At 51.8% G+C, this 27,893-nt stretch overlaps 1 protein-coding gene across 1 annotated transcript in view; it reads left to right on the top strand.

The window, feature by feature from the left end:
- GREB1 (growth regulating estrogen receptor binding 1) overlaps positions 1–27,893 on the top strand; it is a 126,703-nt gene that overhangs the window by 51,417 nt on the left and 47,393 nt on the right. Inside the window, exons 2-10 of the mRNA XM_025867753.2 lie at positions 3,825–3,981; positions 8,803–8,922; positions 11,323–11,499; positions 18,312–18,494; positions 19,945–20,088; positions 20,935–21,063; positions 24,536–24,649; positions 25,135–25,278; positions 27,670–27,855. Of these exons, the coding sequence (XP_025723538.1) occupies positions 3,825–3,981; positions 8,803–8,922; positions 11,323–11,499; positions 18,312–18,494; positions 19,945–20,088; positions 20,935–21,063; positions 24,536–24,649; positions 25,135–25,278; positions 27,670–27,855 (1,354 nt within the window). The remainder of the gene's footprint in view (positions 1–3,824; positions 3,982–8,802; positions 8,923–11,322; positions 11,500–18,311; positions 18,495–19,944; positions 20,089–20,934; positions 21,064–24,535; positions 24,650–25,134; positions 25,279–27,669; positions 27,856–27,893) is intronic.

The raw sequence follows: 27,893 nt of genomic DNA on the forward strand, positions 1-27,893 counted from the left end.
AGTTAGGGTCTCCTGTTCCCCTTCTGATGAGGGTGAGGGCGGGATTCTCACACGTCCAAGGGCTCCAACTGTGCCTCCACCTCAGTCTGCTCTGCCCTCCCCCTCCCAAAGCCTCTCACCTGACAGGTGGTTTTGTCTGTAGGCTAGAGTCCCGCCGGTAGGAAGTTGCCACACAGGTCAGTTGTGCTGCGCTCCCCCCGCCCAGGTACTAACAGAAGGGCCACAGAATTCGCATGGGATTCTCAGTGCTCCTTCTCCCTCCTTATTTACCCGTGTCTCCTTGTTAGGATTTCAGATGCACCATTCGGTAGGGTGTGGGGTACCTTTTCTCTGTATTTGCTCATAGATACTAAAGCTTCGCTGTTTGCTTAGGGTTGCACAATTTTCCATTTTTTGAGTGTGAAGACTCTTCTGTGCCTTGGTTCCTTCTGCGTTTCTCCTCTCCCTCCCCCGGGCTTCCTCCCTCCCTCCATTCCCTCCCCGCCTTCCCTCACCGCTCCTTCTTCCCCACACCCCACCCCAATTCGATTTCTTTTCTTTGAACAGGAGTTCCTTCCCGTTACTTATCATCTCCAAGACTTGAATTTGTCATCTTTAGAATGGGCTTCATCATATCGCTCACCTGACCTCCAAACGTGTCAGGCAAGGGAGCATGCACAGAACCTTGCACACAGTAGTTGGGCAGTGAATGTTCGAGTTCTTTCTTCCTCTCTATTGTTCCGTGCACATTAGGCACTGTCTCCTGTAACTGGTGGAACCCTCTGGGCTCAGGATGCCAATCAGCTGTCAGGTGGGTGGGACAGGACCTTGGGAAGGTAGGGTATGGATGCCTCCATCATTTCTTTTGATCATTGAGCATGATTCTGTAGAGACACCATGTAAAACAGGATGGACTTAAAGCTCCTTTCTGTGTGCCTTAAGCTCTTCAGACAGACATCTATAGAAATGGACATTTGTGATGTTACTAATTTGCAGCAACTTTATAAATAGACTACCCTGAACCAAAAGTAATGCAAGGGTCCCCAAATGTGGCTAGTAACCCCTCATTTGTGTATTGAGGGGTCAAGGGGTCATTGTATCAGGTCAAGGAAAAAGGCAGACATGAGGACCCTGGAGCCCCTTCTGACCTGGGCTGTTTGGGGGGGCCTCAGGCTTCCTGGGGGCTCCCGGCAGCTGACCTCTTTTTCCAGCACCTTCTCTGTGCGAGGCTGATTCTGGAGGCTCATTTCCCCAGGCTGGAAGCAGGGGCTGGCGAAGGGGCCCTGTGGTCAGGGATTATTGCTCCCAGCAGCAAGTGTTTAATGGTTTTCATTTACTTGTATTTGGAAGAGGAAAGGCTGGGCCTTCCTTACAATAGAGGCAGAGAAACAACGTGACTACTTGGCCCATTTTACGGTCAAGAGGGAAACCAGAGCTCCCTCAGGGCACCAGCGGGCCCATCTTGAAATGGCTCTGTCGCCCAAACGAGGCTTTCCTACGTGCGCCTTAAGTCAGAGCGTGTGTGAGGTGATGGCTGGCTTGTGAAGCCGGGCTCACAGCTGGTGTGACCGCGGGCGTCACTGTAATGTAGCACCAGCTGCTACTGCTCTGTGGTCATGTTGGCACTGGCATCTGCTGGGATTCTTTAAGTCAAATGCTACTTTGAAAATCAGCAGTATGGTAGATGAGAAATACATAAGGATATGGAAGTACTGAAGGATCTGTCTCCTTTCCTCCCTTGAAGAGAGTTTATACGTCTCTTTTCTGACATCGGTAGGCTCTTTGTGAAAATCCATCTGGTATCCATCAAAAAGAAATCCTTCATATTTTAAAAGTTGAGTTTCTAAAGACCACAGTCATGATTATAACCCAATACAAACTAGAAATAAGTAAGACTAAGGGCATCTGGATGGGCTCAGTTGGTTAAGTGTCTCACTCTTAAAACTAATGATGTAATGTATGGTGATTAACATAACAATAAAAAATTATTAAAAAAAAGACTGGAAAAAAAAAGTGTCTCACTCTTGATTTCAGCTCAGGTGTTGATCACAGGGTCATGAGTTTGAGCCCTGCTTTGGGCTCCACGTTGGGTGTGCAGCCTACTTTAAAAAAAAAAAAAAGGCTAACTTCCTGCCCTTCAATCTTGACTATTTAGAAATTAAAAATGCATTCCTGGATAATTAACCCGATTAAGGAGGGAATCAAAAGGGGGATTTCTGTCTCAAAAGAAATGAAAAGGAAAACACTTTATACCAAATCTCTGTGCCATAGTGAAAGAGACATCCAGAGGAAAGTATGTAGCCTGAAATAGCTTCATTATTAAAGGAGGTGGAAAATAAAGATGATTTTAAGAAGTTTGGAAAAAGTACAACAGATTAAGCCAAGAGGAAACAGAAAGCTAACTTTAATGAAATAGAAAATAAACGGAAAACATTAGGAATATAAATTTAAGTGCTGCTCCTTCGGAAGTGCTAAACATAGAGGTTTACCACGTATGATCAGAGAGAAGATCTGAGCAAGGATCTGCACCTCCACTCAACGGAATATGATGCGGTCATGACAGTTATTTTAAAAGCATTTGTAAGAGGACTTGAGTGAAATGTTCATGTCCAGTGAAAAGTGCAGAATCAAAAATTTCATTTATAGAATGATTATAATTATGTGAATATAATCTCCCGTCTCCCTCCTATCCCCAAGTTGTGAAGAAAATTAAGTCTGGAAAGAATACATCACCCTAGCATGGTGTGAATGAGGTGTTGATGCTCATGACAACACAGAAGGACCTTGAAAGCATTGTGCTTATCTGGAAGAAGCCAGTCACCGAAAGACCATAGATCATAGGACTCCATTAATAGGAAATTTCCAGAGGCGGCAAATCTACAGAGGCAGAAAGTAAATTAGTGGTTGCCAGGGGCTGGGGGTGGGGTGGGGGGTTGGGGGATTAAGGAGTGACAGTTTAAGGGTATGAAGTTTCTTTTTGGGGTGATGAAAATGTTCTAAAATTGAACGTGTGATGGCTGCACGGCACTGAATATACTAAAAACCATTGAGTTGTGCACTTTTAAGTGGGTGAATGGTATGGTATGTGAACTGTATCTTAAACTGCTACCAAAAAAAAAAAATCACAGTGGTTATCTTGGGGGGATGGGACTATCAGTGATTTTTCCTTTTGTTTGTCCACCCTCTTCTGTGATTTCTAGATTTCCACGTTTTCCAGATGTAATTCTACATTACTTGAATAACGGAGATGGTAATAAGCTACAAAAACACTTTAAAGGAAGAATGTTAACTTTTGGCCTTTTAGCAGAAAAGGCAGTGATGGGAAATCTGCTAGCCTACCTTCTGAGAAGGTGCGGGGCGGTCTTGTAATCCTACAATCTGGAGATGGTGGAATTGTGAGCCGCCGTCCCAGACATAAAGTGGCGCCGGGCTATTCTTCTGTAAAGTCAAGGAAAATAAACCATCATTTGTCTGAGCTCTCTTGAGGGCCGGATCCCATCTCAGGGAAAAGGCGGGGCAGGGTGGGGGGGCGCGGTCTGTGGAACCAGGGATGACGAAAGAGCCGGTTTCCAGTGCAATATGCGAAGAGGTGTCAGCCTCCGCTTTCCGAGTGCTGAGCTGGAGAAAGCTGTTACTCCGGTGACTTCCTGTCATTGCCCAGCACTAGCTGGTGCTGAGAGCCGCCCTCTCCTCTCGGCCGAGCAGGGCGATCCACGGCCCTTCCCTGGCCCTTCCCTCCTTGTGACGGGCTCACGTCTGCCTTTGGGCTTCGGGCGCAGCGTCAGTCTTTTCAGCTGACGCTGAGATGTCATTTTAAACAGCATCCTCTGTCGTCCTTTCTGAAGATGGGAAACTCTTACGCCGGACAGCTGAAGACAACGCGCTTCGAAGAGGTCCTGCACGACTCCATTGAGGCATCCCTGCGGTCCAGCAGCCTGGTGCCCCGGCCGGTCTTCTCCCAGCTCTATCTGGAAACAGAGCCACAGCTCTCTGCCCTGGAAGGTAGGAGATGCTCTGGGGTAGGTCCTGCGTCTGGTGCAACTCCTGTTGTAACAGAATGGGGAACTCGCTCCTCTCCCCTCTGTGCGGAAGAGTCTAGCAGAAAAGAATTATTGCAAAAAGAAAGGTGCACCTACCTTTTTCCTTGCCTAAGACTAAGTTTCGGCCATAAAGTTACAAGGAATGCAGTTATTCATTGGATAACAGGGAAGGAAGAGGGCTGCGTTGGATTGTTGTGAGCTGGTTGTTACTGATGCTCTCATTAGAAGGTCGGACTTTCTCACTTGGGTAAGTCAGAAATTTTAACATGCTTTGGCCCTTGGTGATATTTTTTTCTCTCTGTCTCAGGATTCATGGCCATATCTTTGCAAAATAGTCTCTAGGTGGTTTCTCTTTGTGGCTGCAGATACAAGAGCCCTCCGGAAACTTTGAAAAAAACCAAGAACAAACCCTTATGAATTGAACGTGTGCCAGGAATGAATGAATCAATTATATTCAGGCATGGGGACAACTTTAGGATTTACTTAGCTATCCAGAGAGTAAAATGGTTGTGTTTTCAATCTTTAGTGTGTCTCTTTAATAGCCATGTGTTTTTTATGTCAGAAGTAACCCCACAGCAGTCCATGGGACTTTTGGTCAGTTTATGCCTTCCACTGGAAGTTCCCTGCAGACTTCACTTTGATACTGAAGGCAAAAAGGACCATTGTTTGAAACAAAAATAAATCAATTAAGAAGGCACGCAGGCAGTATGACAGATCCTGTATTAGGGTAGTCACCATGTGTGTGGGTCAGTGTGTGTGTGTGTGTGTGTGTGTTGGCAGGGTGTGGGGATGGCTGGCTGGGAGGGTTGCACATAAGGGGAAATGAGGCACAGAGTTGCTTGTGTGGAGTCGGATAGTTCCTTATTCTAGCAGGGACACACAGTTCCTTGTGTCCATCTTTGAAACGTCCATACAACATTAACTTGACAAACAGCCACAGTAAGGACCTAAAAGAGCTGGATGAGGAGGGTCTGGGAGAAACTGGACCATGCTCAAAAGCATGAATTAGGAAAACCAAGAATTCTCTGTACATATCGAAAGTACGCACGTTTTCCAGCAGGGGAAGCGTCACTGCAACACAAGGAGGAGATGAGAAATGAGTGGGGGATACAGGCTGTGTTTTTGGCTAGCTGACAGACTTATGTAAAATGTATGCATTAAACAGTCAGCCTTAGCTACTTTCAGTACTGAAAGGCTTTGTTGCTAATGATAAATTAATTATGATGACAATGCTGACTTAGTCCATGTGAATGGCACCTTAAAATCGACAAAGTTCTTTCCACCTGCACCTACTAAAGTGATTAAACCCCATGATTTGGGACGCTGGGAGATGGGTTTGCTTGCAGGTTGCAGTGTTGAAGGAGTGCCCGAGTCAGGGAGTTGCACCCTTAGCTTTGGCAGCTCTGTGATAGGAAGGGGGCAGCAGGTGGTTAAGTAGGCGGGGGTGGGGGTGGTGTGGTGCTCACCCGGGGGGAGAGAGGGGGAGAGGAGCAAGCCCTAGGAGGTTCCCTGCCAGCTTTTCCTCCTGCCTAAGATCTCTACGGACTACCTGGGAGGCTGCATCTCGAACATTCTGACTTGTTAGGATGCCCTCCCCTGCCGATAGGGCATTGGGCAGGTGGCACTTTCCGGGGACAGCTTTGAGGCGTCCCCGTCTCATGCCTCTCGTGTTGAGTGCTGCAGGCGCCCCACCAGCTATCGGTGCAGCCCCCCTGTACGAAAACCAGAGCAGACCCTCCAGCTTTTCCTGTTCGTCCGGGAACAGAATAGAGAAATCCTCCCGAGGGGCAGGAAGGACAAAGGAGGGGTCTGGTGGGAAGGGGAACACTCTCTTTTTTTAGTTTGCTGGATGTCACCATGAATGGAACACACAGCTCTCCCCGTGGATTCTGCGTCATAAAACTTGGCGCCGATGGCTTGTCCTGGCCACACCTTGTTTTGTCTGTCTGTCTGCCAGGGTCTCTTACTGCTGTCCTTCCTCAGACAATTACATTAAAGATGGTTTTTATGGCCAGGCTGCTGGTATCCTAGACACCCCTGGGTCTGTTAACATCTTCCGTGTTCCCGAGCGTTGGCCTTATGAGTTTGTTCCCTGGATTAGAGGCCTTACCCCACCTCCTTCCAGGGGAAAAGGCTTTTATGGGCTATTTAGTTTTTTTTTTTTTAATTTTTGGAGAAAGACCAAACAAAACAAATCCCACCCCAGCATTTTGAGATAAGTATTAGCTAATTAAACAAGATGCGGTGAATTCTTGCATCCCCACCCTCCTCAAAATGTCATGTGGTTTCTTCTTGTGGAAAGTCAAGAAAAAGTAGCTCAACAGAGTGTGTGCTATGGCCACCCTCTCTGGGGGTCGGGTTTTTCCTTTTGAGTCCCCCCCCCCCCCAACGGGTTATTCTTGTCTCACACACGGGTAACGCCCCGGACCACCCCCCCCCCCCGACCTTGGCCAGCAGGCTGGTCTGGTCTGCTCCTGGCTGTAATAAGTCTCCCCACCCTCGCCACTGCCTGACTGATCCCATCAAAGGCCCTGGGATGTCTGGTGTAGACCTCTGACCTTTGAGGTCTGCTTTCTCATCCACTGGATTCTGAGCTCTTTCTTTGACTTTCTGAGGCTGAAGAACCTCCTCTCTCATTCTTTCGGAGAGTCTGAATTCTTCCATTTGGCTTTAGCAGAATAACTGCAGACAGGCATTCCTGTGTGCCCTCAGAGCTCCAGGGTCTCTGAGTTCTCGCTTCTTCTTGCTCAGACTGTTGGGGTCTTTGCCCTTCCCTCCCAGCCTCTGGAGCCCCGGCTCCAGGAGGAGAGTGCATGGTGCCGCCAAGTGCTCTGTGCCGCCCACTCCGCAGGTGGCCGCAGGACAGTCCCAGCCCCCGTGGGGCCCTGTGCTGCATAGCTGGCGCCTGGGGTCTGGGCGGAACTCTATCCCTTAGGCTACAGCCACTCCATGCCTGCATTTAATGGCAGGAAGAAAGCATCTGAAGGAGGCTCTGAGTTTATCCCCACCTCCCCCCGCTTGTGTGCTTCCTGGGTAATCTTTTTACGGTCTTCCTGCCACCTTGGTGTACTCTAGGCTCAGAAAGACGAGACACCAGGGTTCTTCACTTCCCGCTCTGACCTACCCAAGGTCACGGGCATGAGCTGGCTTAAAACGTTCAGTTTCTTCTGCCTCTTGTCTCATGGGCACCTTTAAAATGTTGGCCACTGTACTGATTAAATCCCATGAGGAAGACTGTGCAATGCTGAGGGCCGTATTCCCCCACATAGACTATAGCAGCTCAAAGTGGCCCTATAGAACCACCTCATTTTAAAGATGCAGGATCTGATGCACAGAGAGGTTAAGTAACTTTCCTGTGGCCACACAGACAATGGCAAGCTTGAGAACTGAAGCTTGAGTTCCCTGATTCCCAGCCCCTCTCTTTCCCCACTGCACACGATTCCATTATTAACCTAGAACCACTTACCCACTGGATGGACTGAGGGTGCGAGAGCCGAGGAAGAGGAGGTAGGAGAAATGGGAACACAGAAACGAGCACTAAAACAGGAGGCAGAGAAACAAAAAAGAAGAAAAACTGTCTTCCAGCCCAGCCCATTTAAGGATGCTTGTAATGACCCTATTCCATGAAGAAGGTTGCATGCTAGTTACTAAATGACATTTAAACCTGGACAAGTTGAGAAAGATTTTGGCCAAAAATGTCTATTAAAAGGAGTTAGGATGATACTTCCATAGCCTTGGAAATTCATTTAGATGAAACCCCTTCTTGAGCAGTGCTGGGTAAACGGGGCCTGAGGGTGTATGCCCATATCAGCTGGGCGTGGGTCTCCTGGGCATTGCCTCTGCACAAGCATTTTGTGGGGTGCCTGGGTCACAGAGATGAGCGAGGGCAGGGACTCCACTCTCTGGGAGCCAAGAGTCTGCGGGGAATGACAAGACGCTCTTTTACTGCCACGATGGAGTAGGGAACAGTGGGATTTCCACGGCCAATCCCTGGTTCTTCTGGCCAGTTCCATGTTTGCCAGGACTCCAAAAATGCGACTGCAAGACTTAAAAAAAAAAAGTTTCCTAAAGTCATAACATGCTTGGCCTTGTTCTGGAATGGCGCTTTGTGTGTATGTGCCAGATTTGGGTGTGTTTGTATTTCTAGTCCTGTCTATGCATCCACTCTTCCCTTGGGGATAAATAAACACGTAGAGTTTATATGATGGGAGAGGCAGCTCACACTATATTTTGTATTCTAAGTGAAGCTGGATAGTCAATGGCAGAACATCAGCCGCAGAACATGGGCCTCACATGCACCTGGGAACCTGCTGGCTGTGCTTCTTAGCAGGTCACTGAAGAGCTGTGGGCCAGTCATTGGGTCCCTCTCTGTAAAATGGTCTATATCTTAATCTGGGGCACCTCCCGCAGAAAGATTTTTGGAGTGCTTCATGTGCCATTCTTATCCACCAGTTATGTCTGTATTGAACCCTCGTGCGTGAGCGGACTCGGGCAGCTCTGCTGGATGGAAAGAGAAGGAACCTGAATTTGAAGTCGTGAGGCCAGGCTTGGAGCCTGAGTCCGTGACCTTGGGAAAGTCCTCTGACCGCAGCAGTCCCCAGGCTTGGGGCCTGAGTCCGTGACCTTGGGAAGGTCCTCTGACTGCAGCTGTCCCCTCTGAGCAGAGAAGGGGCACGATGCCCGACTCCTAGCGTGTCTGTAGGGATGGCTTAATTATTAAATGGCTGAGACCTGCTGACCCCTGGCTTCTGCCTGTCTCCTCCCTCCCCTTTGCCACTTCTAGGTGGTAGCCGAGTAGACCATGAGGACGAGGAAGAAGAGGGGGAAGGGGGACTGGAGCCCAACTGTCCCCCAAATCCCTACCAGATGCACCCTCCGCCCGAAGGCTGCTGTACCATGGACGGTAAGCCTGGCGCCTGGCCCCCCCCGCCCCCCACGCCCAGAGTCTACAGCTGTGCGCCGCTGCGTCCCCTGTGCCCCTGGCCCCTGGCTACACCACCCGGGGACTGTCAGGCTCACCGACCCTCGGCACTCTCTGGACAGCTCAACTTTACGAATGGATTTTGGGTCCAGCAGTTCATTTTTCTACATTGGTTGTTTGGAAACTAGAATATATCTCCCAGTTCGGGTCTGCTTGCGCTAACGTTTCCCTTAGACTGATTAGTAAGAATAATCTTTGTCCGCGATTGTGATTTACTGTTGAAGAAGGCAGATACGTGTTCTCTCAGGAGCCCTGTAGAATCAGCATGTTACTCCTGTTGCAGTGTTGAGGACCCAAGGCTCGGGAATGCCAGGTGGGGGGCACCTTGGTCTGATGATAAGAGCTCGTGCTCTGCACTCAGAGAAACTTGGAGTAAACCCCTGGCTCTGTCACTCACTAGTGGGACAAACTCTCTGAATGGTGTACATTCATCTGCCCTGTCCCCATACCAGTCGAGGGATGTCACTAGTCAGTCAGTCAGTTAATTCACTAATGATTGGGCCCCCCACTCTGGAAATATGGAGATAAAAGGTAGAAGAGCCCCCAGTTTAATGGAGCTATGTAGGTAAGCAGATGCTTTGCGCACACGACGTGGAAAGTGCCGACAGGGTAGGGTGGGCAAGCAGGGGTGCCTGGGAGCACAGGAAAGTTTCCTTACGCGGGTAGAGAGTTTAGGGAAGGCTTCCTGGAGGAGGTGACCCGTTATCTGGGTTTTGGAGGATTAGCAGGAGTCTGTGAGAGGGTTGGGGGAAACTGGACATTCCAGATGGAGGAACAGCATGTGCAAAGGCTCGGGAGGGTTGAGAATATAGCCCATCGGGGGAGCTGCTAGCAGCTTATTTAGGTAGGGGTCTGAGGTGTGGCTGGGCAGGGCTTGGTGCAGTGGTCAGATGGGCTGTAGAGGCCCCAGGTACCCTGTGTGTGGGCCTGGACTTGACCTTGTGCAGGATGGCGGCGGGGGAGACAGTCAGCCATCACCAGGGCTACTGTTCCAGGGAGAGAGAAACCAGCGCAATGGCTCTTCATGAGGTAGGACTTCTAGTGTCCACATGTTAAAAGGTCACCTAATTAAAGAAGGAAACCGTGAACCGTCCAGTGGTCATTACAGTGAGTTTCAGAGAATTTCCAAGTCAACACAGTAAATACTCTGTCCATGGCCTGTTTTCCTCCAGTTCTTCAGAAGGAAGGGCCCCGGCCATGTAGGTAGAAGGCCTGTGGGGTGCTTGACCTCAGCCTCAGGACTTTGCTTAGCTTCCCTAAGACAATGAAGGGGAACCACCCCAAGCTGAGGGGCAGACCTGGCTCCATACCGGCCCACCTCTCAGCAGCTCTGAGCGAATCATGGAACCTCTGTGAGCCTCGATTTCCATCTCTGCAAACTGGGGGCTGAATCACTTCCCCAGAGGTGATCCAATGAGAGCTTTTGCAGAACTTAACCTGGTCCAGTGCCTGGTGCACAGTGGGCACTGGCTCCGGGCCTGCCAACTTCCCCGCCCCTCAGGGTCCCTTCGTGGCCCTCTCCCGGGGCCAGGTGGGAGACTCTGGACACAGGTGCTGTAGGTGGTGAAGCAGGTGCACGCCGGAGGGGTCTGTTCACGCTGTAGAGTTTGGCAAGAAAGCCTTGGGACCGTCAGGGTCATGTTAACTCTCATTGTCTCAGTCGGTAACTAAGGATGGAACTGACCCAGGAGATGGGGCCGAATGTGCCCTCATCCAGGAAGACCTGGGAGAGGACCCCTCCAAATAAATATCAGCTGTTTCTCTCCTTTTATTTCCAGATATTTTAGGGCACTTATTTTTCGAATGGGAAATATGTTTAAAAGCTCTAAAATACAAAATGTTCAAAAGGGTATAGAGTGCAAGCCTCCTTGATGATCACTCTCCTTGTGTTCTGGTCCCAGGCCCTTCCCCAGAGGCAGCCAGCATTCCCAGGCTCTGGCTCCTCCTTTGTGACATTTGCCTATTCCTCATACATGTGAAAAATGCAGGGTGCAAAAAATACCACGTTACTCACAATTTCTTATGGATTTATCTTGTATACATTTTAATTGACCGCCACTTGTCTACTGTTTTTCCTGCTGAGTTTCTTTTGTACATGAATATTATATGGTGACACGATAGTCTTCAGAGGAATTAACATGCAGCAAGTGTCCTGAGTACATATGGTTATATTTTGTCTCTTGGAACTAATTTTAAAGTCAGCCGCACGCAGAGGTGAGGTTTGTTCCTGACGAGATCTGGAATGTCCTCCCTTTGCCCATGCAGAGCCTGGTTCTGGGGAAGCCCCTTGGCGCACATGTGAGCCCTGTCCATTCCTCCTAGGGTTCTGCCAGGCGGGAAAGGACCTGCGTCTTGTCTCCATTTCCAGTGAGCCCATCGACGTCCCCGCAGGCTTTCTCCTCGTGGGGGCCAAGTCCCCCAGCCTGCCGGACCATCTTCTGGTGTGTGCCGTTGACAAAAGGTTCTTGCCCGATGATAATGGGCACAACGCTCTTCTTGGTAAGTCCCTTCTTTGCGGTTCCATCTGCACGCGGGGCAGGGACAAGGGAGGCCTTTGGGGGTGGAGGGGCAGGCCGCCTTTGGGGACTTCTTCCTCAGCAGGTCCTACTGTCCCGTTTGTGTTTTTCAGTTGGCTATTTCTGTGTGGAATTAGGATGTAAATGAGATTTATTTTACAATGTGATGAACCTCCTGTAGAGAGCCCGTCCTTTAGAATTCACTTTTTTGGATGTTTGTTCGTCACACCTTTTCTAAGTGCCTACCTGTGTCAAGAATAGGGTACAGACCTGTCCTGGGTGGTTTCAGAAGCCATCAGACATGAGGTGGAGGGAGGAGAGGGCCGAGTGTGTGTTCCTGCTTGCAAAACAGTCATACCTTCTCCATAAAGTAGGGACTGATTCCCACACGTGCTCTTGGCTGTTCGGCAGCCTGGCTCCTTCACCGGGCCTGGTGTCTCCTTTGGAGGAGGACCAGGCAGGCGGACGGGCCGTAATGATCTGGTCCAGATGTAGCATCAGGAACAGTCTTCACTGTGGAACATTAAATTTCACGCTTGATCCAGCCCGCAAAGCTGAGTAGGTACATGCACGTCAGCGGATGTTTATTAAGCACAGTTTATGTCTGAGGCATCACGTAAAGGACCGGAGGGGAGGAGAGACAGAAGGGCAGGACAGGAACGGAGCCAGAGAAAACAAGGAAATGGTTTCTGCCTCGAGGAGATGCGGCAGTGGGTTAATGCTGGGGAGCAAGGCAGGTGAATGTGGGCTGCAGGGACACGCACAGCTCTGGGACAGTGACCCGAGAGAGAAGAGGTTCAGGCCGGTGTGGGCTTATCGTCACTAGTTCTTGAAAACAAGAGTAATCCCGGAAAATTCACTGCCCAGGAAGCTCATGGCGTCCTTCCGTCTTAGGTTTAATTTGCTCATCGAGCCCACTCAGGATGCAGCCTGCTGGTAGGACGGTGCTGGTGACTTGGTCAGTGTTTGATCTGGCGGCAGCCGGGGCTCCAGCTGAATTCCACCACTTTGTGACTGTAAAGGAATTGTGAGGGCAGTAAATCAAGGAGGTTCTGGGTCTTGAAAGGTGGAGACAAGAATCTTTCAGTGCATTGGCCGCCAGCCCCCTAACAGCTCCAGCTCCTCAGGTGGCCAGTGCAGAGGAAGTGGGGTCTTTGTTAATTGCTCGCCAAAAAGCCATCGGAGGTGGGTAACGAGGGCTGGTTGGTAATAACCGATGCTTTCTTCTTTTAAAATAACTTTATGCTCTCAGCTTGCACACTTAACACTGTTTAGGTTTCCTGCAATTAACCCTGATGGCTGCACAGGGCAGGGTGGCCCTGCAGCCCTCCTGGGGCCTGGGCTCCGTGCTTTTTAGTGATCTATAAAATGGGAGCTGTGAAGCATCTTGGGGGAAGGAATGGCTTTAGCTCCTAATTTATAATCCCTCCCCCCAATCTATAACGAAGGGAATCTTGTTTTAGTGACTTTGAATCAACCAAGGGATTTTGTCTGAGAAGATGAAGATCTAGGTGTGTGTTTCCAGTTGTTGACGGTAATTCATCAAAATTGGCTGACAGCTAAGACGGAAGAAAACACTGAGCTAGAATGTTCACTTTTTTCCTTTGGGTGTCAATGAGTCCTGTGTTCATTCAGCAGGCAAAGCATTAAGCGTTCATGGAATGTAGACCCCGGATGGCAGGTGGGCTTTCAGTTCAGCCCCGGGGCCCTAAAGTCAAGTCCAACCCTGTCCTTCCCTGGGGGTTTGCCACCTGGTGGGAAAGCTCAGGCAGACAGGGACTCAGCTCAGGGAGCTGCAGAAATGAAGCTGAAACTACATCTGCATGCCGCACGTTGTAGCTGGGGGGCTCCTGAAGGGTGCCCTGAGCCCCGGTGTTGGGAAGGGTGTCTCCGAGGGTGTGGTGTTTGAGCTCGGCCCTGAAAAACCAGTGCCGTTTTGCCAGTCGGAGAACAACGACAGCAGCTAAACATTAATAGCAGCCACCTTACTGAGCACTGACTGTGTGTCAGAAACCGCTCGGTAGGATCAAATAAGCCGGCAAGTTGGCTCCCTTATTATCTGGCATTTGTATATGAAGAAATAAAGGCACAGAGAGGTTAAGCGACTTGCTCAGGGTCACCCAGCTAGTAAATGGCAGGTCCTGAATTTGAACCCAGGTGCTCTGGCCCTGGTCTCATACTCCAGAGGACGGGGTGCTCTCGGGCAGGAGGGGGGGCATGTGGATGAAGGAGGATGGTGTGCTGGAGAAACAGGGTGGAGACTGGGAATGGGGGCTGCTTGGTCCCCGCTTGCGAAAGGCTACGGTGCCCGGGAAGTGTTTTTTTTTTTAATTTTTTTTTTAAGATTTTATTTATTTATTTGAGAGGGGAGAGGGGGGAGGAGCAGAGGGAAAGGGACAGGCAGACTCCATGCTGAGCAGGGAGCCCGACATGGGGCTCGATCCCACAACCCTGAGATTATGACTTGAGCCGAAACCAAGAATTGGATGCTTAACCAACTGAGCCACCCAGGCGCCCCAGCAAGTCATTTTTAAACTGTCGAAGTAGAGAGAAGACTATGGTAGGATAGTGTATCTGTCTTGTCTCTTCAGCAGTTACTAACACAGTCGCATCTCGCTCCTTTCTTCTCTGCCTTCTGAATTATTAGGAAGCAAATCCCAGACATGTCATTTCATCTGTAAGCATTTCAGTGTGTCTCTCTAAAAAGTCAGGGCTTTTTGTTAGAAATCTTGTACCATTATCACATCTAAAACGTGTAACAGTCATTCCATAACATCAAATATCCAGCGTGTTCAAATTTTGTCTTATAGTTTTTGTTTGTTTGTTTGTTTGTTTCTACAGTTGGTTTGTTTGAACCAAGATCCAAACAAGATTCTCCCAAAGCATTTGGTTGACCTGTCGATAATTTTCTCTTTTTGTACAGGCCCCTCCTTCCTAGTTTTCCCTTAACAGTTTCTATGTTTGGAAGCGTTCAGATAAGGTGATTGCTGTGTCTTTAACTTGCATTTTAGAACGATCTCTTGGAGCTCACATGAGCAACTGATTTCTTCCCCCCCTCTTCCCAAGGGAGAACTAGAGGCTGGGGAAGTAGTTCTTAGCTTTATTGTAGCATTCTAGATAATCCCGGGGTCTTGTTGGTTATGTTCCAAGCCTGCTAATGTACCATCAGCGTTAGCCCATCTTTCCATGCACATCGTCCCTGTCCCGTTCCTGTCTCATCTGAACCCTGACTTGGCCCGTAAGGCTTTGCCCGCCTCTCGGGTGTGGCACGTGCCTGCCTATGACGGCTCCATCCTTTTTTTTTTTTTTTTAAAGATTTTATTTATTTATTTGAAAGAAAGAGAGAATGAGAGAGAGCACATGAGAGGGGGGAGGGTCAGAGGGAGAAGCAGACTCCCTGCCGAGCAGGGAGTCCGATGCGGGACTCGATCCCGGGACTCCAGGATCATGACCTGAGCCGGAGGCAGTCGCTTAACCAACTGAGCCACCCAGGCGCCCTGAAGGCTCCATCCTGAAATAGAGCTTGGAGCCCCTCTCGAGGTCCGACCTCGCCTGGAGGCCCCGTTGAGCCCTGCCTTGCCAGGAGGTCTTCCCATAGAAGGGAGAGCCTGGCTCCGTGTGCACGCACAGCGGGTGCCACCTGGGCTGACAAGCCCGGCTAGACGGGGACCTGTGGGACCAGCGATAGTGCCGCCGTGTGTGGTCACGAGAGACTCGATTTTATGGACTATCTCCTGTGCTGTAGGACATCGAAGGAACTGTGTCTCTCAACTCTGGATATTTGTGCCTGGGAGTCTGAGGATTTGGGCTGCATCCCGTGTTCTCTGTCTTCTCAAGAGATTATCAACTCCCCAGTCCTGAGGCAGATTTCCAAAGAGAATGGCTCATTTTATGCATCCTTGTGAAAACTTTTATTGCCTTGCAGACAATTTCGTGAAAAATTAGAATTACCTCATGTATTCAGCTGGGGTGATTTCAGCCATTTCCTCGGTCTGCTGGGACTGGTTGGGAAGCCGTCCTGTGGTTTTCTTGATCAGCCCCTTCCGTGGTCCCAGATCACCTCTCTGAAGAGCAGCCTGTTCTCCTGGCCAGAAATTGTTGCCAAAGCAGGAGAGCAGCTTGCTTGCTGCCTCCCTAAATATTTGTGGGACCGTGTTCCCCCTTCTGAACCACAAGGAGGCGTTCCTGACGGTCTGTGCTTCCCAGCCCTGCGTCTGAAAGGGAGCCGCGGTTCCACAGCCCACGTTACTCATGGAACCAGGGCCTGACATCTGTGTAGCTGCTTCTGGATGGCCGTGCTGGCCTTGGCAGGGCGCTCGTGGCATCCCACGGCCTGGCAGTCATTCTTGTCCATCCATCTTTTCAACACTTGGTGTCAGAATCCCTTCTCGAGAGCTTGGAAGATTTCTTGGGGCCTCATTCTTCGATGGCAGTTGAGCTGTGCGTATCTTAAGGGATCCAGGTTGGAGACAAAGGCATAAATAAAAAACAGTAGGTTATTATTTCAGAGAATATGCAGAAATCCTAAAGTGTTCACATGGATCGGTGCCTTGTTTTTCCTGCCTTCCCTCCCGATATTTACTGACTGTCTACCATGTGCTGGATGCTAGTCTGTGCACATAAACTTACATGTACACACACAGCCCCCACCTACGTGCACTCACACCATGATGCCGGTGCTTTGGAGCACGGGGATAGTTAATGGGGGAAAAAGACGTGAATTTCGATAAACACAAAAGAAGAAGTTACCATGGTCCTCTGAGCAGTATCAAGAGTGGTAGGGGGTGGAGAACAGCAAGCTTCAGTCCTTTGGGTCAAGGAAAGCTCTGAAGAAGTCGACATTTGAGTTGGGCCTTGGGTGACAGTGGGACACACACAGGTGGGGCTTCCGTAGGAGGGAGCATGAGCCTGGAGGCAGGAGGGTGGTGGGAGTGGGCAGAGGGGTCCAGTTGGCGATTTGGCAGAGCAGAGTGGGGAACAGGAGCGGAAGCTGGAGATGGGGGTTGGGTAGAATTCGGGGTGGCCTTGAATGTCATGTCTGTGGGTCTACACTCCGTTCTCATGCTAGAATGGAGTGATAACGCTGTCTGCATCCACTTTGGACTCTGACATTACCTCTCTGGTTCTCAGGCTTCCCCAAAGAAGGTTTTGCTGTCCTGATTGACTAGTTGTTATGCCAGTAAAGCTGAGTGACCTGCCCAGAGGACAGCAGATGACCAGAACGTCCCTGGTTCTCTGTGTACGTTCATTCCCTCCCTGTCCCCTTAAAAACAAGTAAATGGAGAGCACAGTGTTTGACATTTCTTGATGCCTTGTCTCTTTGCTCTGGTACCCAGAGAATAGGATTCTGGAAGGTTTCAACCAACCTGTACCCGTCCCGTGGCTCGACCAAGAGACTTGTCCTTCTTTCTAAGGCCTTTGAAGGAATATTAAGTTTGCTTAGAATAAAAGAGACCAGAAAATCCAGTAAGTTTCTGTAACGTAGATGTCTCGTTTCCCCATGCAGATGTGGTGAACCTTCACTAACATGTTATTTTGAACGTTAGCCAGAGGCCTCAGGACTACCCTGTTTAAAAAAGGAGAGCTTGTGCACATGGCCACGGGCAAAGTCAGAGTGACCTTTGTACACTTGCAGCCCGAGAATATGACAAAATAGATTAGTCTTAGCTTCAGGGGCTCCCCTACCAAAGGACTTTGTACCGTAGAAACCAGATGCACCAGTGGGCAAAGCGAGGTCTTGAAGAAGGCTTTCTTGAGATGGTGGGTGTGAACACCAGCAGCTGTAGGGGGAAGGGCAAATCAGCCCATTTCTCCTCTGTGAGCCAGCGGTTCTGAGGATGGTTTGATTGGACTTGATAGTTCATAAAGCTCTTCTCATGCGTGCTGTCTGGATTTTAACTGTTCACAGGAGGTAGTTTTGTCATGGGGCAGCCTTTCTGGAGCCTCACAGTTGGTGGGAACCTCTGTCCCTCCCCAGGAAGGCCTATTCGGGCCTCAGCAGCGGGACACCGACACGGTGACAGCCACGCTCTTGGAGACGGTCTCCGCTCCCCTGGCTGCCGGGCCCCCAGCATTCCCTTGCCGCCATTCTGGCTGCACCGTAGAGCTCTCCTCATTTCTTTTCAGCAACTCATGGGATTGGGGTGCGATCTGGGGCTCCCGGGAGGTCTCTCAGTGCATCCTAGGGTCGAGATTCTATGACTGGAGATAGGGACGTACCACCTTGTTACAGGTACTTGATCAGTGTAGACAGTTGAACACAACAGTTCTTGTCTTGTAAAGTTTGCTCTGTGTAACAGGCTTTAAAATCTGCCCCTGGGGCAAGTTCAGTCTTCCAAGCTTGCCGGCGGGGCGGGGGAGTGGGGGCGGTTTGTCCATGGCTAAGTCTTCTTGGTCCTTCTTCTGTTTGAGTCAAGGTCATACTGACCCCTGGCCCAGCATAAGGTGCCAGGGACCTTTGCCTTGTGGAATTTTCTGGTTGGTGGCACAGAATGAAGATAAGAGTTTCCATGAGGTCTGTATTTTTTTTTTTTTTTAAGATTTTATTTATTTTTGACAGAGGGACAGAGAGAGTGTACAAGCCGGGGGAGAGGGAGAGGGAGAAGCAGACTCCCTGCTCAGCAGGGAGCCAGATGCGGGGCTTGATCCTAGGACCCTGGGATCATGACCCGAGCCAAAGGCAGACGCTTCACTGTCTGAGCCACCTCCATGAGGCGCCCCTCCATGAGGTCTGTATTATTTGAAGAGGATATTGAAGGTAAGTTGGAGACATTCATGGTTTGTTTCCTCCCCCAGGTTTCTCGGGGAATTGTGTTGGCTGTGGAAAGAAAGGCTTCTGTTACTTCACAGAATTCTCTAATCACATAAATCTTAAGTTGACCACTCAGCCCAAGAAGCAGAAACACTTGAAGTATTACTTGGTCCGCAATGCACAAGGGACTCTCACCAAAGGACCTCTCATTTGCTGGAAAGGCTCAGGTGGGCACTTGGGCTTTGAGCAGGATTGGGTGGGTGAACCGGGGGGTGGGGTGGGGGTCTTCCAAGTGGGCCCAGATGCCAGGCAGCCGGACTTTGAGGAGAGACGGCTCTGCAGGCACGATTGCAGGCCAAAGGTCAGCCCCGTGAAGACACAATGCCTCTATGTGTTATGGGTGGGTCTAGTACCTGCCAAATTGTGTGGGACATTTAAAAGCTGACAGAGGGCCACACCATCCTGTGCCTTCTTGTGGCAAGTGTTTGGGGCAGAGGTTCTCCACCAGGGGTGATTTTGTCCCCCGTGGGACATTTGGCAATGCCTGGAGACCGTTATTGTCCTCATGACTGGAGAGTGCTAACTGTCATCTGGCAGGTGCAGGCCAGGGACACTGCGGAAATCCTGCATCGTGCACGACAGCTCCCCCCCCAGAGAATTATCCAGTCTAAAATATCAGTGGTGCCAAGGCTGAGAAACCCCGATTTAGAGGAATAATGGCTTGAATAATGCCTCTCCTCTCTCTGTCCTGAACTCTGTGAATAGAATAGAAAGGCCAGCCTTACAGTCCTGTCCTTGAAGAAGTTCCTGGGCTTCTCTCCTCCCTCCTGTCTCCCCGTATCACCCATGGCTAAGTCATCTACGGAGGGAAGAGGGTGGTAGTGGGGGGGATGGATTTTCAGAGGCCCAGCCATAGGTGGTCCCTGGTCCCTGAGATACCCCCCGCCACCAACCAGTTGTGGAGAGGGACATGTCCCAGGAGGGGTCTCAGGGAGAACCTTTTATCCGTCACTTGTCTGCGTTGGCTTACTTCTGGTCGCCTGGCCTCCCCCAGCCAGCTGCTATGAAGAGAAGGAAGGGCTTCAGGAGGGGCTGGCTCTGGGTGTTCCTCCCCACCCCTCTCGTCTTCTTAACATCACTTGATGAGTATTTCTTGAGCTCCTGCTGTGTGTCAGTCATTTTATAGGTCCTGGGAGGCAGTGGTTCTTCCACTGTGGGACCAGATAAGAGTCTGTGATCACTTGCTGTGACCAAGTTCCTCATCAGCTAGATGCACCGCACTGCTGGGGGTCCATCTTTCCAACAGAGGGTGACTTTCAGGACGGAGTCGGGGGGAGCCGGGTGTTGGCCAATCCTCTCCTTCTGAGTAATAGTCTGTTCTTTCCTTGGACTTGAAGGGCAGCGATGGGGTGACTCATTTGTGTCATCCCTTTTTCTCAAATGCTCACGATGCCTCCCAGAACTCCTGATAATCAGAGCTGTCCCCCAGATGGATTCCCCTGTCCTTGGCACGGAGCACCCCCGCCTTCCCCAGCTACCCTGAAGCAAAGCTAGGAAGGTGTTGGCACCATTTGAGTTATCTAGGTATCTGGCTCTCTTCTGGGACAAACTCCAGTCTAGAAAGCATTTCAGAACCGGTGGGGAATTGGTTTTCACCCGTGCATCTTGCCCCCTTAGAGTTCAGAAGCCGCCAGACCTTGGCCGGGACATGCTCGAGTTCCCTCTTTCCGCCCGCGGAGAGCCCCGGGCCTCTGGCTGCCTTCTCCAGGGAGCCCGTTCCTGGAACGACGCCAAGCATCCCGATGGGAGCCCAGCAGGCGGGTGAGCGGCGGGCGGTGAAGCACCAGCGGTGCTGGATCCGTGGGCCTGGCGTGTCCCCGGCGTGTCCCCGGCATGGTGGCTCGATGAGGCAGCCACACATTCTTCAAGATAAATAAGAGACATGCTTTAGTCCTCTTTGCCTGCAGCACCTTTGTGTTTCATCTTGAATTTGTAGTAGTTTCTGGCACAGCATGCTATGTTTTTAATTTGTAAAGGTGTCCTGCATTCCTGTTGGCTACGGAAGGTGATCCCCTTATTGGTGGTGTGGACCGATCAGCATGATTCAGACACAGGGCGGCTGGCTTCAAAACCATGCTCTGAACACCCTCATCATGCCACCTCACCCACAGGAAACGTTTTGTGCTACCCCCGACTCTGGAGTGCCTTCCAGACCATTCTGGCTGATGTGGGCATTTAAGCAGTGCAGTGAGGCTCGGAGGAGCAGTACCCCCAACTTCCCTCAGCATTATCCTCAGGCCCAGGGAGCCCCAGGCCCCGTGAGCAGCCCGGAGCTGGGCGACTGCAAGCCTGACAGGTTTCCTGAGCATGTTCGGTACAAGCCTGAGCCGGGAGGGGAAGGGGGAGGCAGGCGGAAGAGCCTTGCGTGCACCCCTGGGATTCAGGGGCCCCCCTGGCTCCTCAGGTCTCCCTGGTCCTACTTTCACCCAGGCCGTGCTCGTTGGAACAGGAGTGTGTGCGTGTGTGTTTGTGTGTTCTCAGTAGGCAGACTCACTTGGCGTAAAGCTCGTTTATAAAAATGGAAGAAAAGTAATTTCCCGCTAGCTGGGCTCATGGAGCATCCTGTAAACTGACTGTGCGCCCCCCCTTCTCTCTCTCTGCTGCCAGGACCAGTCTCTGAGCACCCCTCGCTAACGGCAGCCGTGGGTCCAGCCGTTCTCAATGGCAGAGATTCCCCAAAGCACCAACAGCTGGTGAAGAACGACCTGTCGGCCATGCCGCGGCCCTCGGCGCTAGGTGCCATTGCCTGTCCTGGGGGGGCGCGCTTTCCTCCGGGCCGGGCTGTCGTGGGGGTTGCGGGAGCCACCATGCTGGGGCCACGGTGCCTCCTGGAGTTGGTGTGGCATAGAGGGCGAGTCAGGACTGGCCAGCAGGTGCCTCCCGAGTCTTGGGGGCCATCCAGGCCCCAGTGCTGGGTGGGACCGCAGCTTTGGCCACCGACTTGGGTGATGGGTGTACGCCAGGAAGCAGTGGGCGGCCAGTCGCCTGTGGGCTACGCATCAGGAGGGCTGTAGAGTTCTGGAGAAATAGGGGGCAGCGTGGTGTCAAGGGAAGAACGTGGGCTCCCAAATCAGATAAATGTGAAATCGAAACTCAACCGTGTCTCTTATTAGTTGGGGGGTCTTGGACAAGCCTTCTGACTAAATCGTTGCCTCATCTGGAGATAAGAATTGTGCTCTTAGGGCAGCTGAGAGGGTCAGATGAGGGGCTGTATGGAAGTTCAGGGCACATCTGGCAGCTCACTAGTGGACACCATTATCATCATCATCATCATCCCTGAGCTGGTCTTCTCAAGGAGGGCTTCCTGGAGGAGGTGACAGCTGAGCTACCACTTACATTTGGGGGAGCAAGAGAGATGGTAAGGGAGGGAGCGTGGAGGAGGATCAGGAGGTGAACGAAGGGGTTAAGCAGAACTTTTGCTAGAGTTGGGGCCATGGAGTCTGACTCTGGGCTCTGTGCTTGCCCCTCCATGCCCGCGGGAGCCATTTAGTGAGCCAGGCTGCCCTCTCTCCTCCTCCATGCACACAGCTAAGTGGATTTGGGGATCCAAGACTATCTACTGGAAGTGCCTGTAGCAATTGTCCCGCCCCACACTCTGGTAGAAGAGGAACATGAGACACAGAGGGGCAGCCCAGGCTCGCCCAGGCTTCCCTGCTTCTGTTACGTGGCCAGCAGAGGACTTCCCTGGTGGGGGTCTCCCTCTTAGCTGAAGGACCAGTGTCTTCTCTGAATTGGACCTGAGACTCCCCAGACCTAACCAGATCCAAGGTCAAGCCTTTCGTCCTTCCTCCTGCAGAAGGAGCCCCAGGCAGGCACCCACTTTTCTTCCTGGGACTGTGAGGTGCTGAATTTAGGGTGGCCAAGGACCAAGCCTTTGGGACGGTGACGGCAGGCCTGACCTGTCACACCTGCCCTGCCTGCAGGTGCACACCCAACCTTCACCCAAGCAGCAGGGGACGAGGGCCTTGCTCTGGTGAATGAGGAGCGGTGTGGGAGGAGAAAGCCCCCAGGTCCCTAGCAGCGCTCCAGCCCTGCTGGACTCTGGCCCCAGCCAACCCGTAGAACCTCATTCATTCCCTGCTGTTCCTGCTTGAGACCTCCACACTCAGGCTGTGTGGGGTGGTTCAGTGCCGTCCGGGTCCTGTCCCCAGCCCCTGGCCATACATCATGATCTCAGAGCATTCTCCCCACCCCGCGGCTCACCTCGGCTGACCGTGCCTTTCAGGACGCAGCTCAGGTGTCCCCTCCTGCGGGAGGGCTCCCTCCCTCTCTGGGATGCCCCAGGTGTCTGTCTCCCTTGCCCGGCCATGTGTGTCCTGCAGGTAGTGAAGTTCCCGAGCGCAGCGTCGGTGTGCTCCCCATCTCGGGGCCCCTGGTGCCTGGCTGCCGTGGAGGCTTACTGAATGGAGTTGCTTTAACAGCATAGCCAAAATGTCACAGATCCTGGGCCTTCCCGCCTGCTCTGGGGAGAGAGGAAATCAGGTTTAAGAAACTGTTTCTGAAACTACAAGAAGTCTTGACTATGGGCTTGAGGGCTGTGGCTCCTTGGTTCTCAGTGGAGAGGTACTGCCCCCTGGTGGCGGCTGTTAGCAGGTGCCCAGGATCCTTCTTTGGTGGTCCCACACGGGGGTCCCGGTGCTCCGTGTCCCACAGTGAGTGGACTGCATAATGAAGAATTGCTCTCCCAAGTGCCAAGTAGTGAGCCCCTCCCCAGTACCAGGAGCCACCGCGAGAAATGGTCCCCATTGGGAGCACAGGGACGGCTCCTGGGGCTGTCACTTTGGGAGAGCTGGTGAGCTGAGTCCACACTAGGGGCGGCTAGAGCTTGTGTCCCAAAGGGGAAAATATCTGTAGACCTTCCGTCCTTAGTGTCGAGGCCCAGTGCCTCCTTGCTAGTTTAATGTGGTTTTCAGGGGCGCTGGCATCTTCCTGTCTGTTGGCACTGGAGGACAGATGTTTGGGCAGTAGAAGCTGTGGTCTGAACAGAACGGCCATAATCGGGGCTGCCTCCCGCATTGCTGGTGGGGGGTGGTCGAAGGAGCCCACCTGCTTGAAAGCTCTGTGTAAACAAAGTACCTTGTATTTTAACTCTTTATTCACTTTCTTCATTTCTGATCAGTCTAGGGAAGAGGTGAGAATAAATTTATTACCTTTAAGAGACTCTAGAGCAATAACCCTCAAACTGCAGAGCACTTAGGCATAGCCAGGGTGTCTGGGAATAGTGGCAGTTTTCTCTTGTTTCCAGAGATCCGGTTCTATAGTCAGGGCAGGGCCCAGGAGCGGGCAGTTTTAACAAGCCTCTGTTGCTTCTGTCCAGCTCCTTCTCAGACCACATTTACAGAAACATTGCTCTAAACTATGGTTTTCAACCCCGGTTGTGAGTTAGCGTCACCAGGGCGCTCGGGGCCCTCGCGATGCCCGGGCTCCCCCAGGTGCTGGGTTTTGGTTTACTTGGGATAGATAGGCTTGTGTCCAGGCACGAGAGAGATTTAAAGCTTCCCCAGGTGAATTTATCATGCAGTCGTAGTTGAATGTGTAGCTCTAAAGGTCAGGGAAATTTTGTGTCAGATTGCTCAAAAAAATATGGTAACCCATTCTTGATGTTTTGAACATCAAGCACGAGTCACGCACATGCTGTTATCTAGAGTGGGCAGAAATGATTCGACAGCAGCGGCGAGCACCGAGCGCGAGCACCGAGCGGGAGCACCGGCTTCTCTCCCCCTTGATTTCTTTGGTCTGAGGCTGGCGGTCAAGGCTAGGGTGGGAGCGGAGCACAGGTGGAGCAGTACTGCCCCCCAGTGGTGAAGCTGTGATGGTGGCTTCAGTGGTTGGTCTCATTCACTGGAACGTTCAGAGGAGAACCCCAGGGAGGATGTGGTCTCGGCGGCTGCCAGTCAGTGGGCCCAGACTCTGTGCTTTATGTGCATGCTCTTTAGTCTTTATCAAACCACCTTTCACGGTCGGGTTTATGATCCCATTTTAAAGAATAGGGTGCCGAGGCTCAGAGATAAGGCTCAGCACTTGGGTGGTTTGGAATGAAATGTTTACTGAAAGGGACAGGATGTTTCCTCACGCCCAGATGCTTCACTAAAACAGCTAAGAACGATTGTAAAGCTCTGATGTTTTAAAATGGCAAGTGTTCTCCAGATCAGGGGAATGTTTTGAAGCTCGTCCTCAGCGACAGCCTAATCTACACTCCGTTGTCTAGGTATCTTATCAAACTCCGGGCCCCCCAAAAAACGCCACAAAGGGTGGTCTCCAGAATCTCCATCAGCTGCAGATGGTGGCTACTCCCAGGGTGGTGGGAACAGAGCTAAGTATGGTAAGTGACAGCGGCCTTGCCAAAAATCCAAGACTCGGGGGCTGGTGGTGGTGCTGCCGGTGAGACCCGGGGGTGTGTGTGCACTTGCACACTGTGTGAATTTGTATGAATTGGCGAGGATGTTCTAGGGGGCACACTTGGGTATGACCGAAGGGTCTTTCATATGTTGGAGCTGCACAGCAGAGCCCAGGGTCCTTGTACAGCAGTAAGCTAGCTCCTTGACACTGAAGAAATTTAAAAGGGGCTTGCCTGTCACGTGGCAGAGAGATTGAAGAGGAGACTGTGTTGTTTGGTGGGGAAGGGTGGATCAGGCGACCTTAAAGATGCTTTGACCTCAGGAATCTGTGACTCCAAGACTCAGGTGTTCCCCTAAGTGGGGGTGAATGTCAGGCTGTAGCAGATGTGTAGGCCAGCCTGATGTCGGGTCTGCCGGAGAGGGAGGCCCCGTTCTTCGCGTCTTCCTAACACTCTTGGCATGTTTCTAGAGAGCGCAAGCATGTCCTGCGTGCCCCAGGTTGGCTTGGTGGGACCAGCTTCGGTCACATTTCCTGTCGTGGCCTCCGGAGAACCAGTGTCCGTTCCTGACAACTTGCTGAAAATATGCAAGGCCAAGCCGGTGATATTTAAAGGCAAGTATAGCAGTGGGACAAGTGGTGGAGGTCGGGGAGCCTGGAGGAGTCCGCAAGGAACAGGCAACAGGCTGAGGCCGGGGGTGTCCTCCTGAGAAAGCTCTAAGACCCCGCCCAGGGCAACGAAAGAACGAAGCAGACCAGTCACTAGCGTAGCCCTGGATCAGATGCCGAGAGTTCTAGAGCTGGTCACGGTCTTCCACAACAAGCCCGGGAGAAATGATTCGGTTCCACGATGTCCATCTGTTCGTTCATTCACACATTCATTCATTCAACCTCACCGAGCTGCTGTCCCATGAACAGGCCCAGTATGAAGCACCAGGGATCGGAGACGGATCCATCAGCCCCCTGCTTCAAGGACCCCTGGTCGGGCGGGTGGTCCTGTTGTCACCCTGGGCCACTGGTATATTTAGACTATGAAATCTGACTTTGGGAAAGGAATGTCTGTGGTCACCCTGTGGAAGCATAAAAGAAAACTAGATTTGATCTGTTCTGTGACAGTTGGCCTCCAACGTATGCTGCGTGGAGGTAGATGTTTGGCTCAGCTAAAGAAGTCCCTCTCCAGTAAAGCAGGAGATCTTGAAATGTGAAGCTTGGGCGGGACTTGTTTGATGATGGTTTTCTCTGGTTCCTCATGCTGGCCTATGATAATGCACACGCGTGCATTCCGATCCTTAATTAAGTTAATACTGTATTTGGTATCGTGTCTGTAGGAACAGAGGAGAGAGGGTGGTAGGAGAGTGGGAGGGAGATCTTACAGGCAGTTAAGGACTAAGAGGGGCACTCCTTTTTCCTAAAAAACCAAAAGTGGACAGGGTATTTAGGAAGAAGCGTGCAGATGTGGGTTTTGCACTGGGCATGAGACAGGGCCAGTATCCCATTGGGCCCTATTAGCTGATTAAGGTGGAGGTCAGCATGCAGCAACATTACCTATGTTCTTCACACGGCCATCTCGTGTCTGTGCTAGGCCCTGAGAACACAGGGATGGGAAAACAGAGCACGGTGATATGGGCAGGACCTGCACCTGCACCTCCCCCAAGCCAGCAGCCCCAGGAGAGTCGGGGTGAGGGTCCAGCAGACCTGTGTCTAATGGCTAACGACCTCAGATGGAGACCATCCTCCTTGTTCCTCAAGTTCACTGCACTTCCCGGCACAGCTGCTCTGTTCGAGCCAAGAGCGCTTTGTAACATGCTTGTTTCCCTGGCTCTCCCCTCCCGCCCCTACCCACCACATGCCCAAACCCCACCTGTGCTTTAAGATCCACCCCCGTGCCTTCTCTGTGAGGCTGCCTTAGTTTCTTTGTCATCTGGGCCCCCATGCAGCTTGAATCATGTTGGTGAGCAGTGGCGCCTCCTTTGTGGTCCCTGGTCCAGAGAACCATCCCCCCTCCAGGACCTATTAGAGGCGTGAACTCCCAGGAGCATCCCAGAATCACAGTCAGGCCCCATTCCTGAATCCTAAGCTGTGTGGTAGGGCCCAGCAATCTGTGTCTTAGGCTGCCTTTCAGGGGATCCTCATGCACCCGCAGGTTTGAGAAGCAATTCCTTGAGGGTGTGAACTGGCTCAGTCATCAGATTCTCCCTGGAGCCAAGCACGACGCCCGCACGTAGCATACAGCAGGTGTTCAGTAAGTGTGTGTTTGGTGCGTAAGTCTACAGACCGCCTGAGTACAGGACAGCACACACACATTTAGCACATCTGATCATCTCAGCAGCCCCATGGGGACTGCATGTGTTCACCCCATTGTACAGATGTGGAGACTGAGGCTTAGCGATGTCAAACTTCCTGCCCAGGGCCCCCCCAGCTGGTGCACGGTGCAGAGAGTCCAACCCAGCCGGGCTCTTCCACCTCTGGGGGTTGTCATCAGAATGAATCTATAACGTGCGCTAAAGCATTGGTCACGTTCTGTCAGGGCCTGGAGCCTCTGGCCTGTACGGTGATTTATTTTCCTAACCCAGCTTGCTCAAGAGCCCCGGGAGGATGTGAATCAGCATCCCACGTAGGGGAGTCGGGGCGGGGCGGGGGGGCGCTGGCTGGCAGGCAGTCGGCAGAGAGCCAGAAGGTGCTGCTTCCACGAAGCGTTCTGTAGTCCATGCTGAGGAGCGGCCCGGTGTGACGCTTCCGCCACGGGCCCGTCCCTCTGGGCCACAACTTGCTCACGTGAGAGACAAGGCAGTGAACACGTGCCACAGCCCTGGTCTGTTATCCGAGCCGCTGCGCCAGCTCAGCAAGGACCGGAGTCCGAGGTCTCCCCAAAACGGGGCACGAGAGTTACCCCAGCGGCATCTGGCCTGCACGCTTTGGCCCCCTTGTGTTTGGAGATGCCGCACGTGTGGGGGCCACATGCTGTGCCCAATGCCGGCTGCCAAGCAGACGTGGCTTCTTTTGCAGGCCACGGGAACTTCCCTTACCTATGCGGGAACCTGAACGATGTGGTCGTGAGCCCCCTCCTGTACGCGTGCTACCAGAACTCACAGTCCATCTCTCGGGCGTATGAGCAATATGGGGCCTCCACCATACAGCCTATCTCAGAGGAGACACAGCTCCTGCTCACCGTCTACTATCTCGTCCAGCTAGGTGAGTCTCCCTCCCGTTGCACGTTGCGCGGGAGTCAC

Source organism: Callorhinus ursinus, unplaced genomic scaffold (genome assembly GCF_003265705.2).
Source record: "Callorhinus ursinus isolate GAN/ISIS: 27379988/994484 unplaced genomic scaffold, GSC_fseal_2.0 scaffold10, whole genome shotgun sequence".
Lineage (NCBI taxonomy): Eukaryota > Metazoa > Chordata > Mammalia > Carnivora > Otariidae > Callorhinus > Callorhinus ursinus.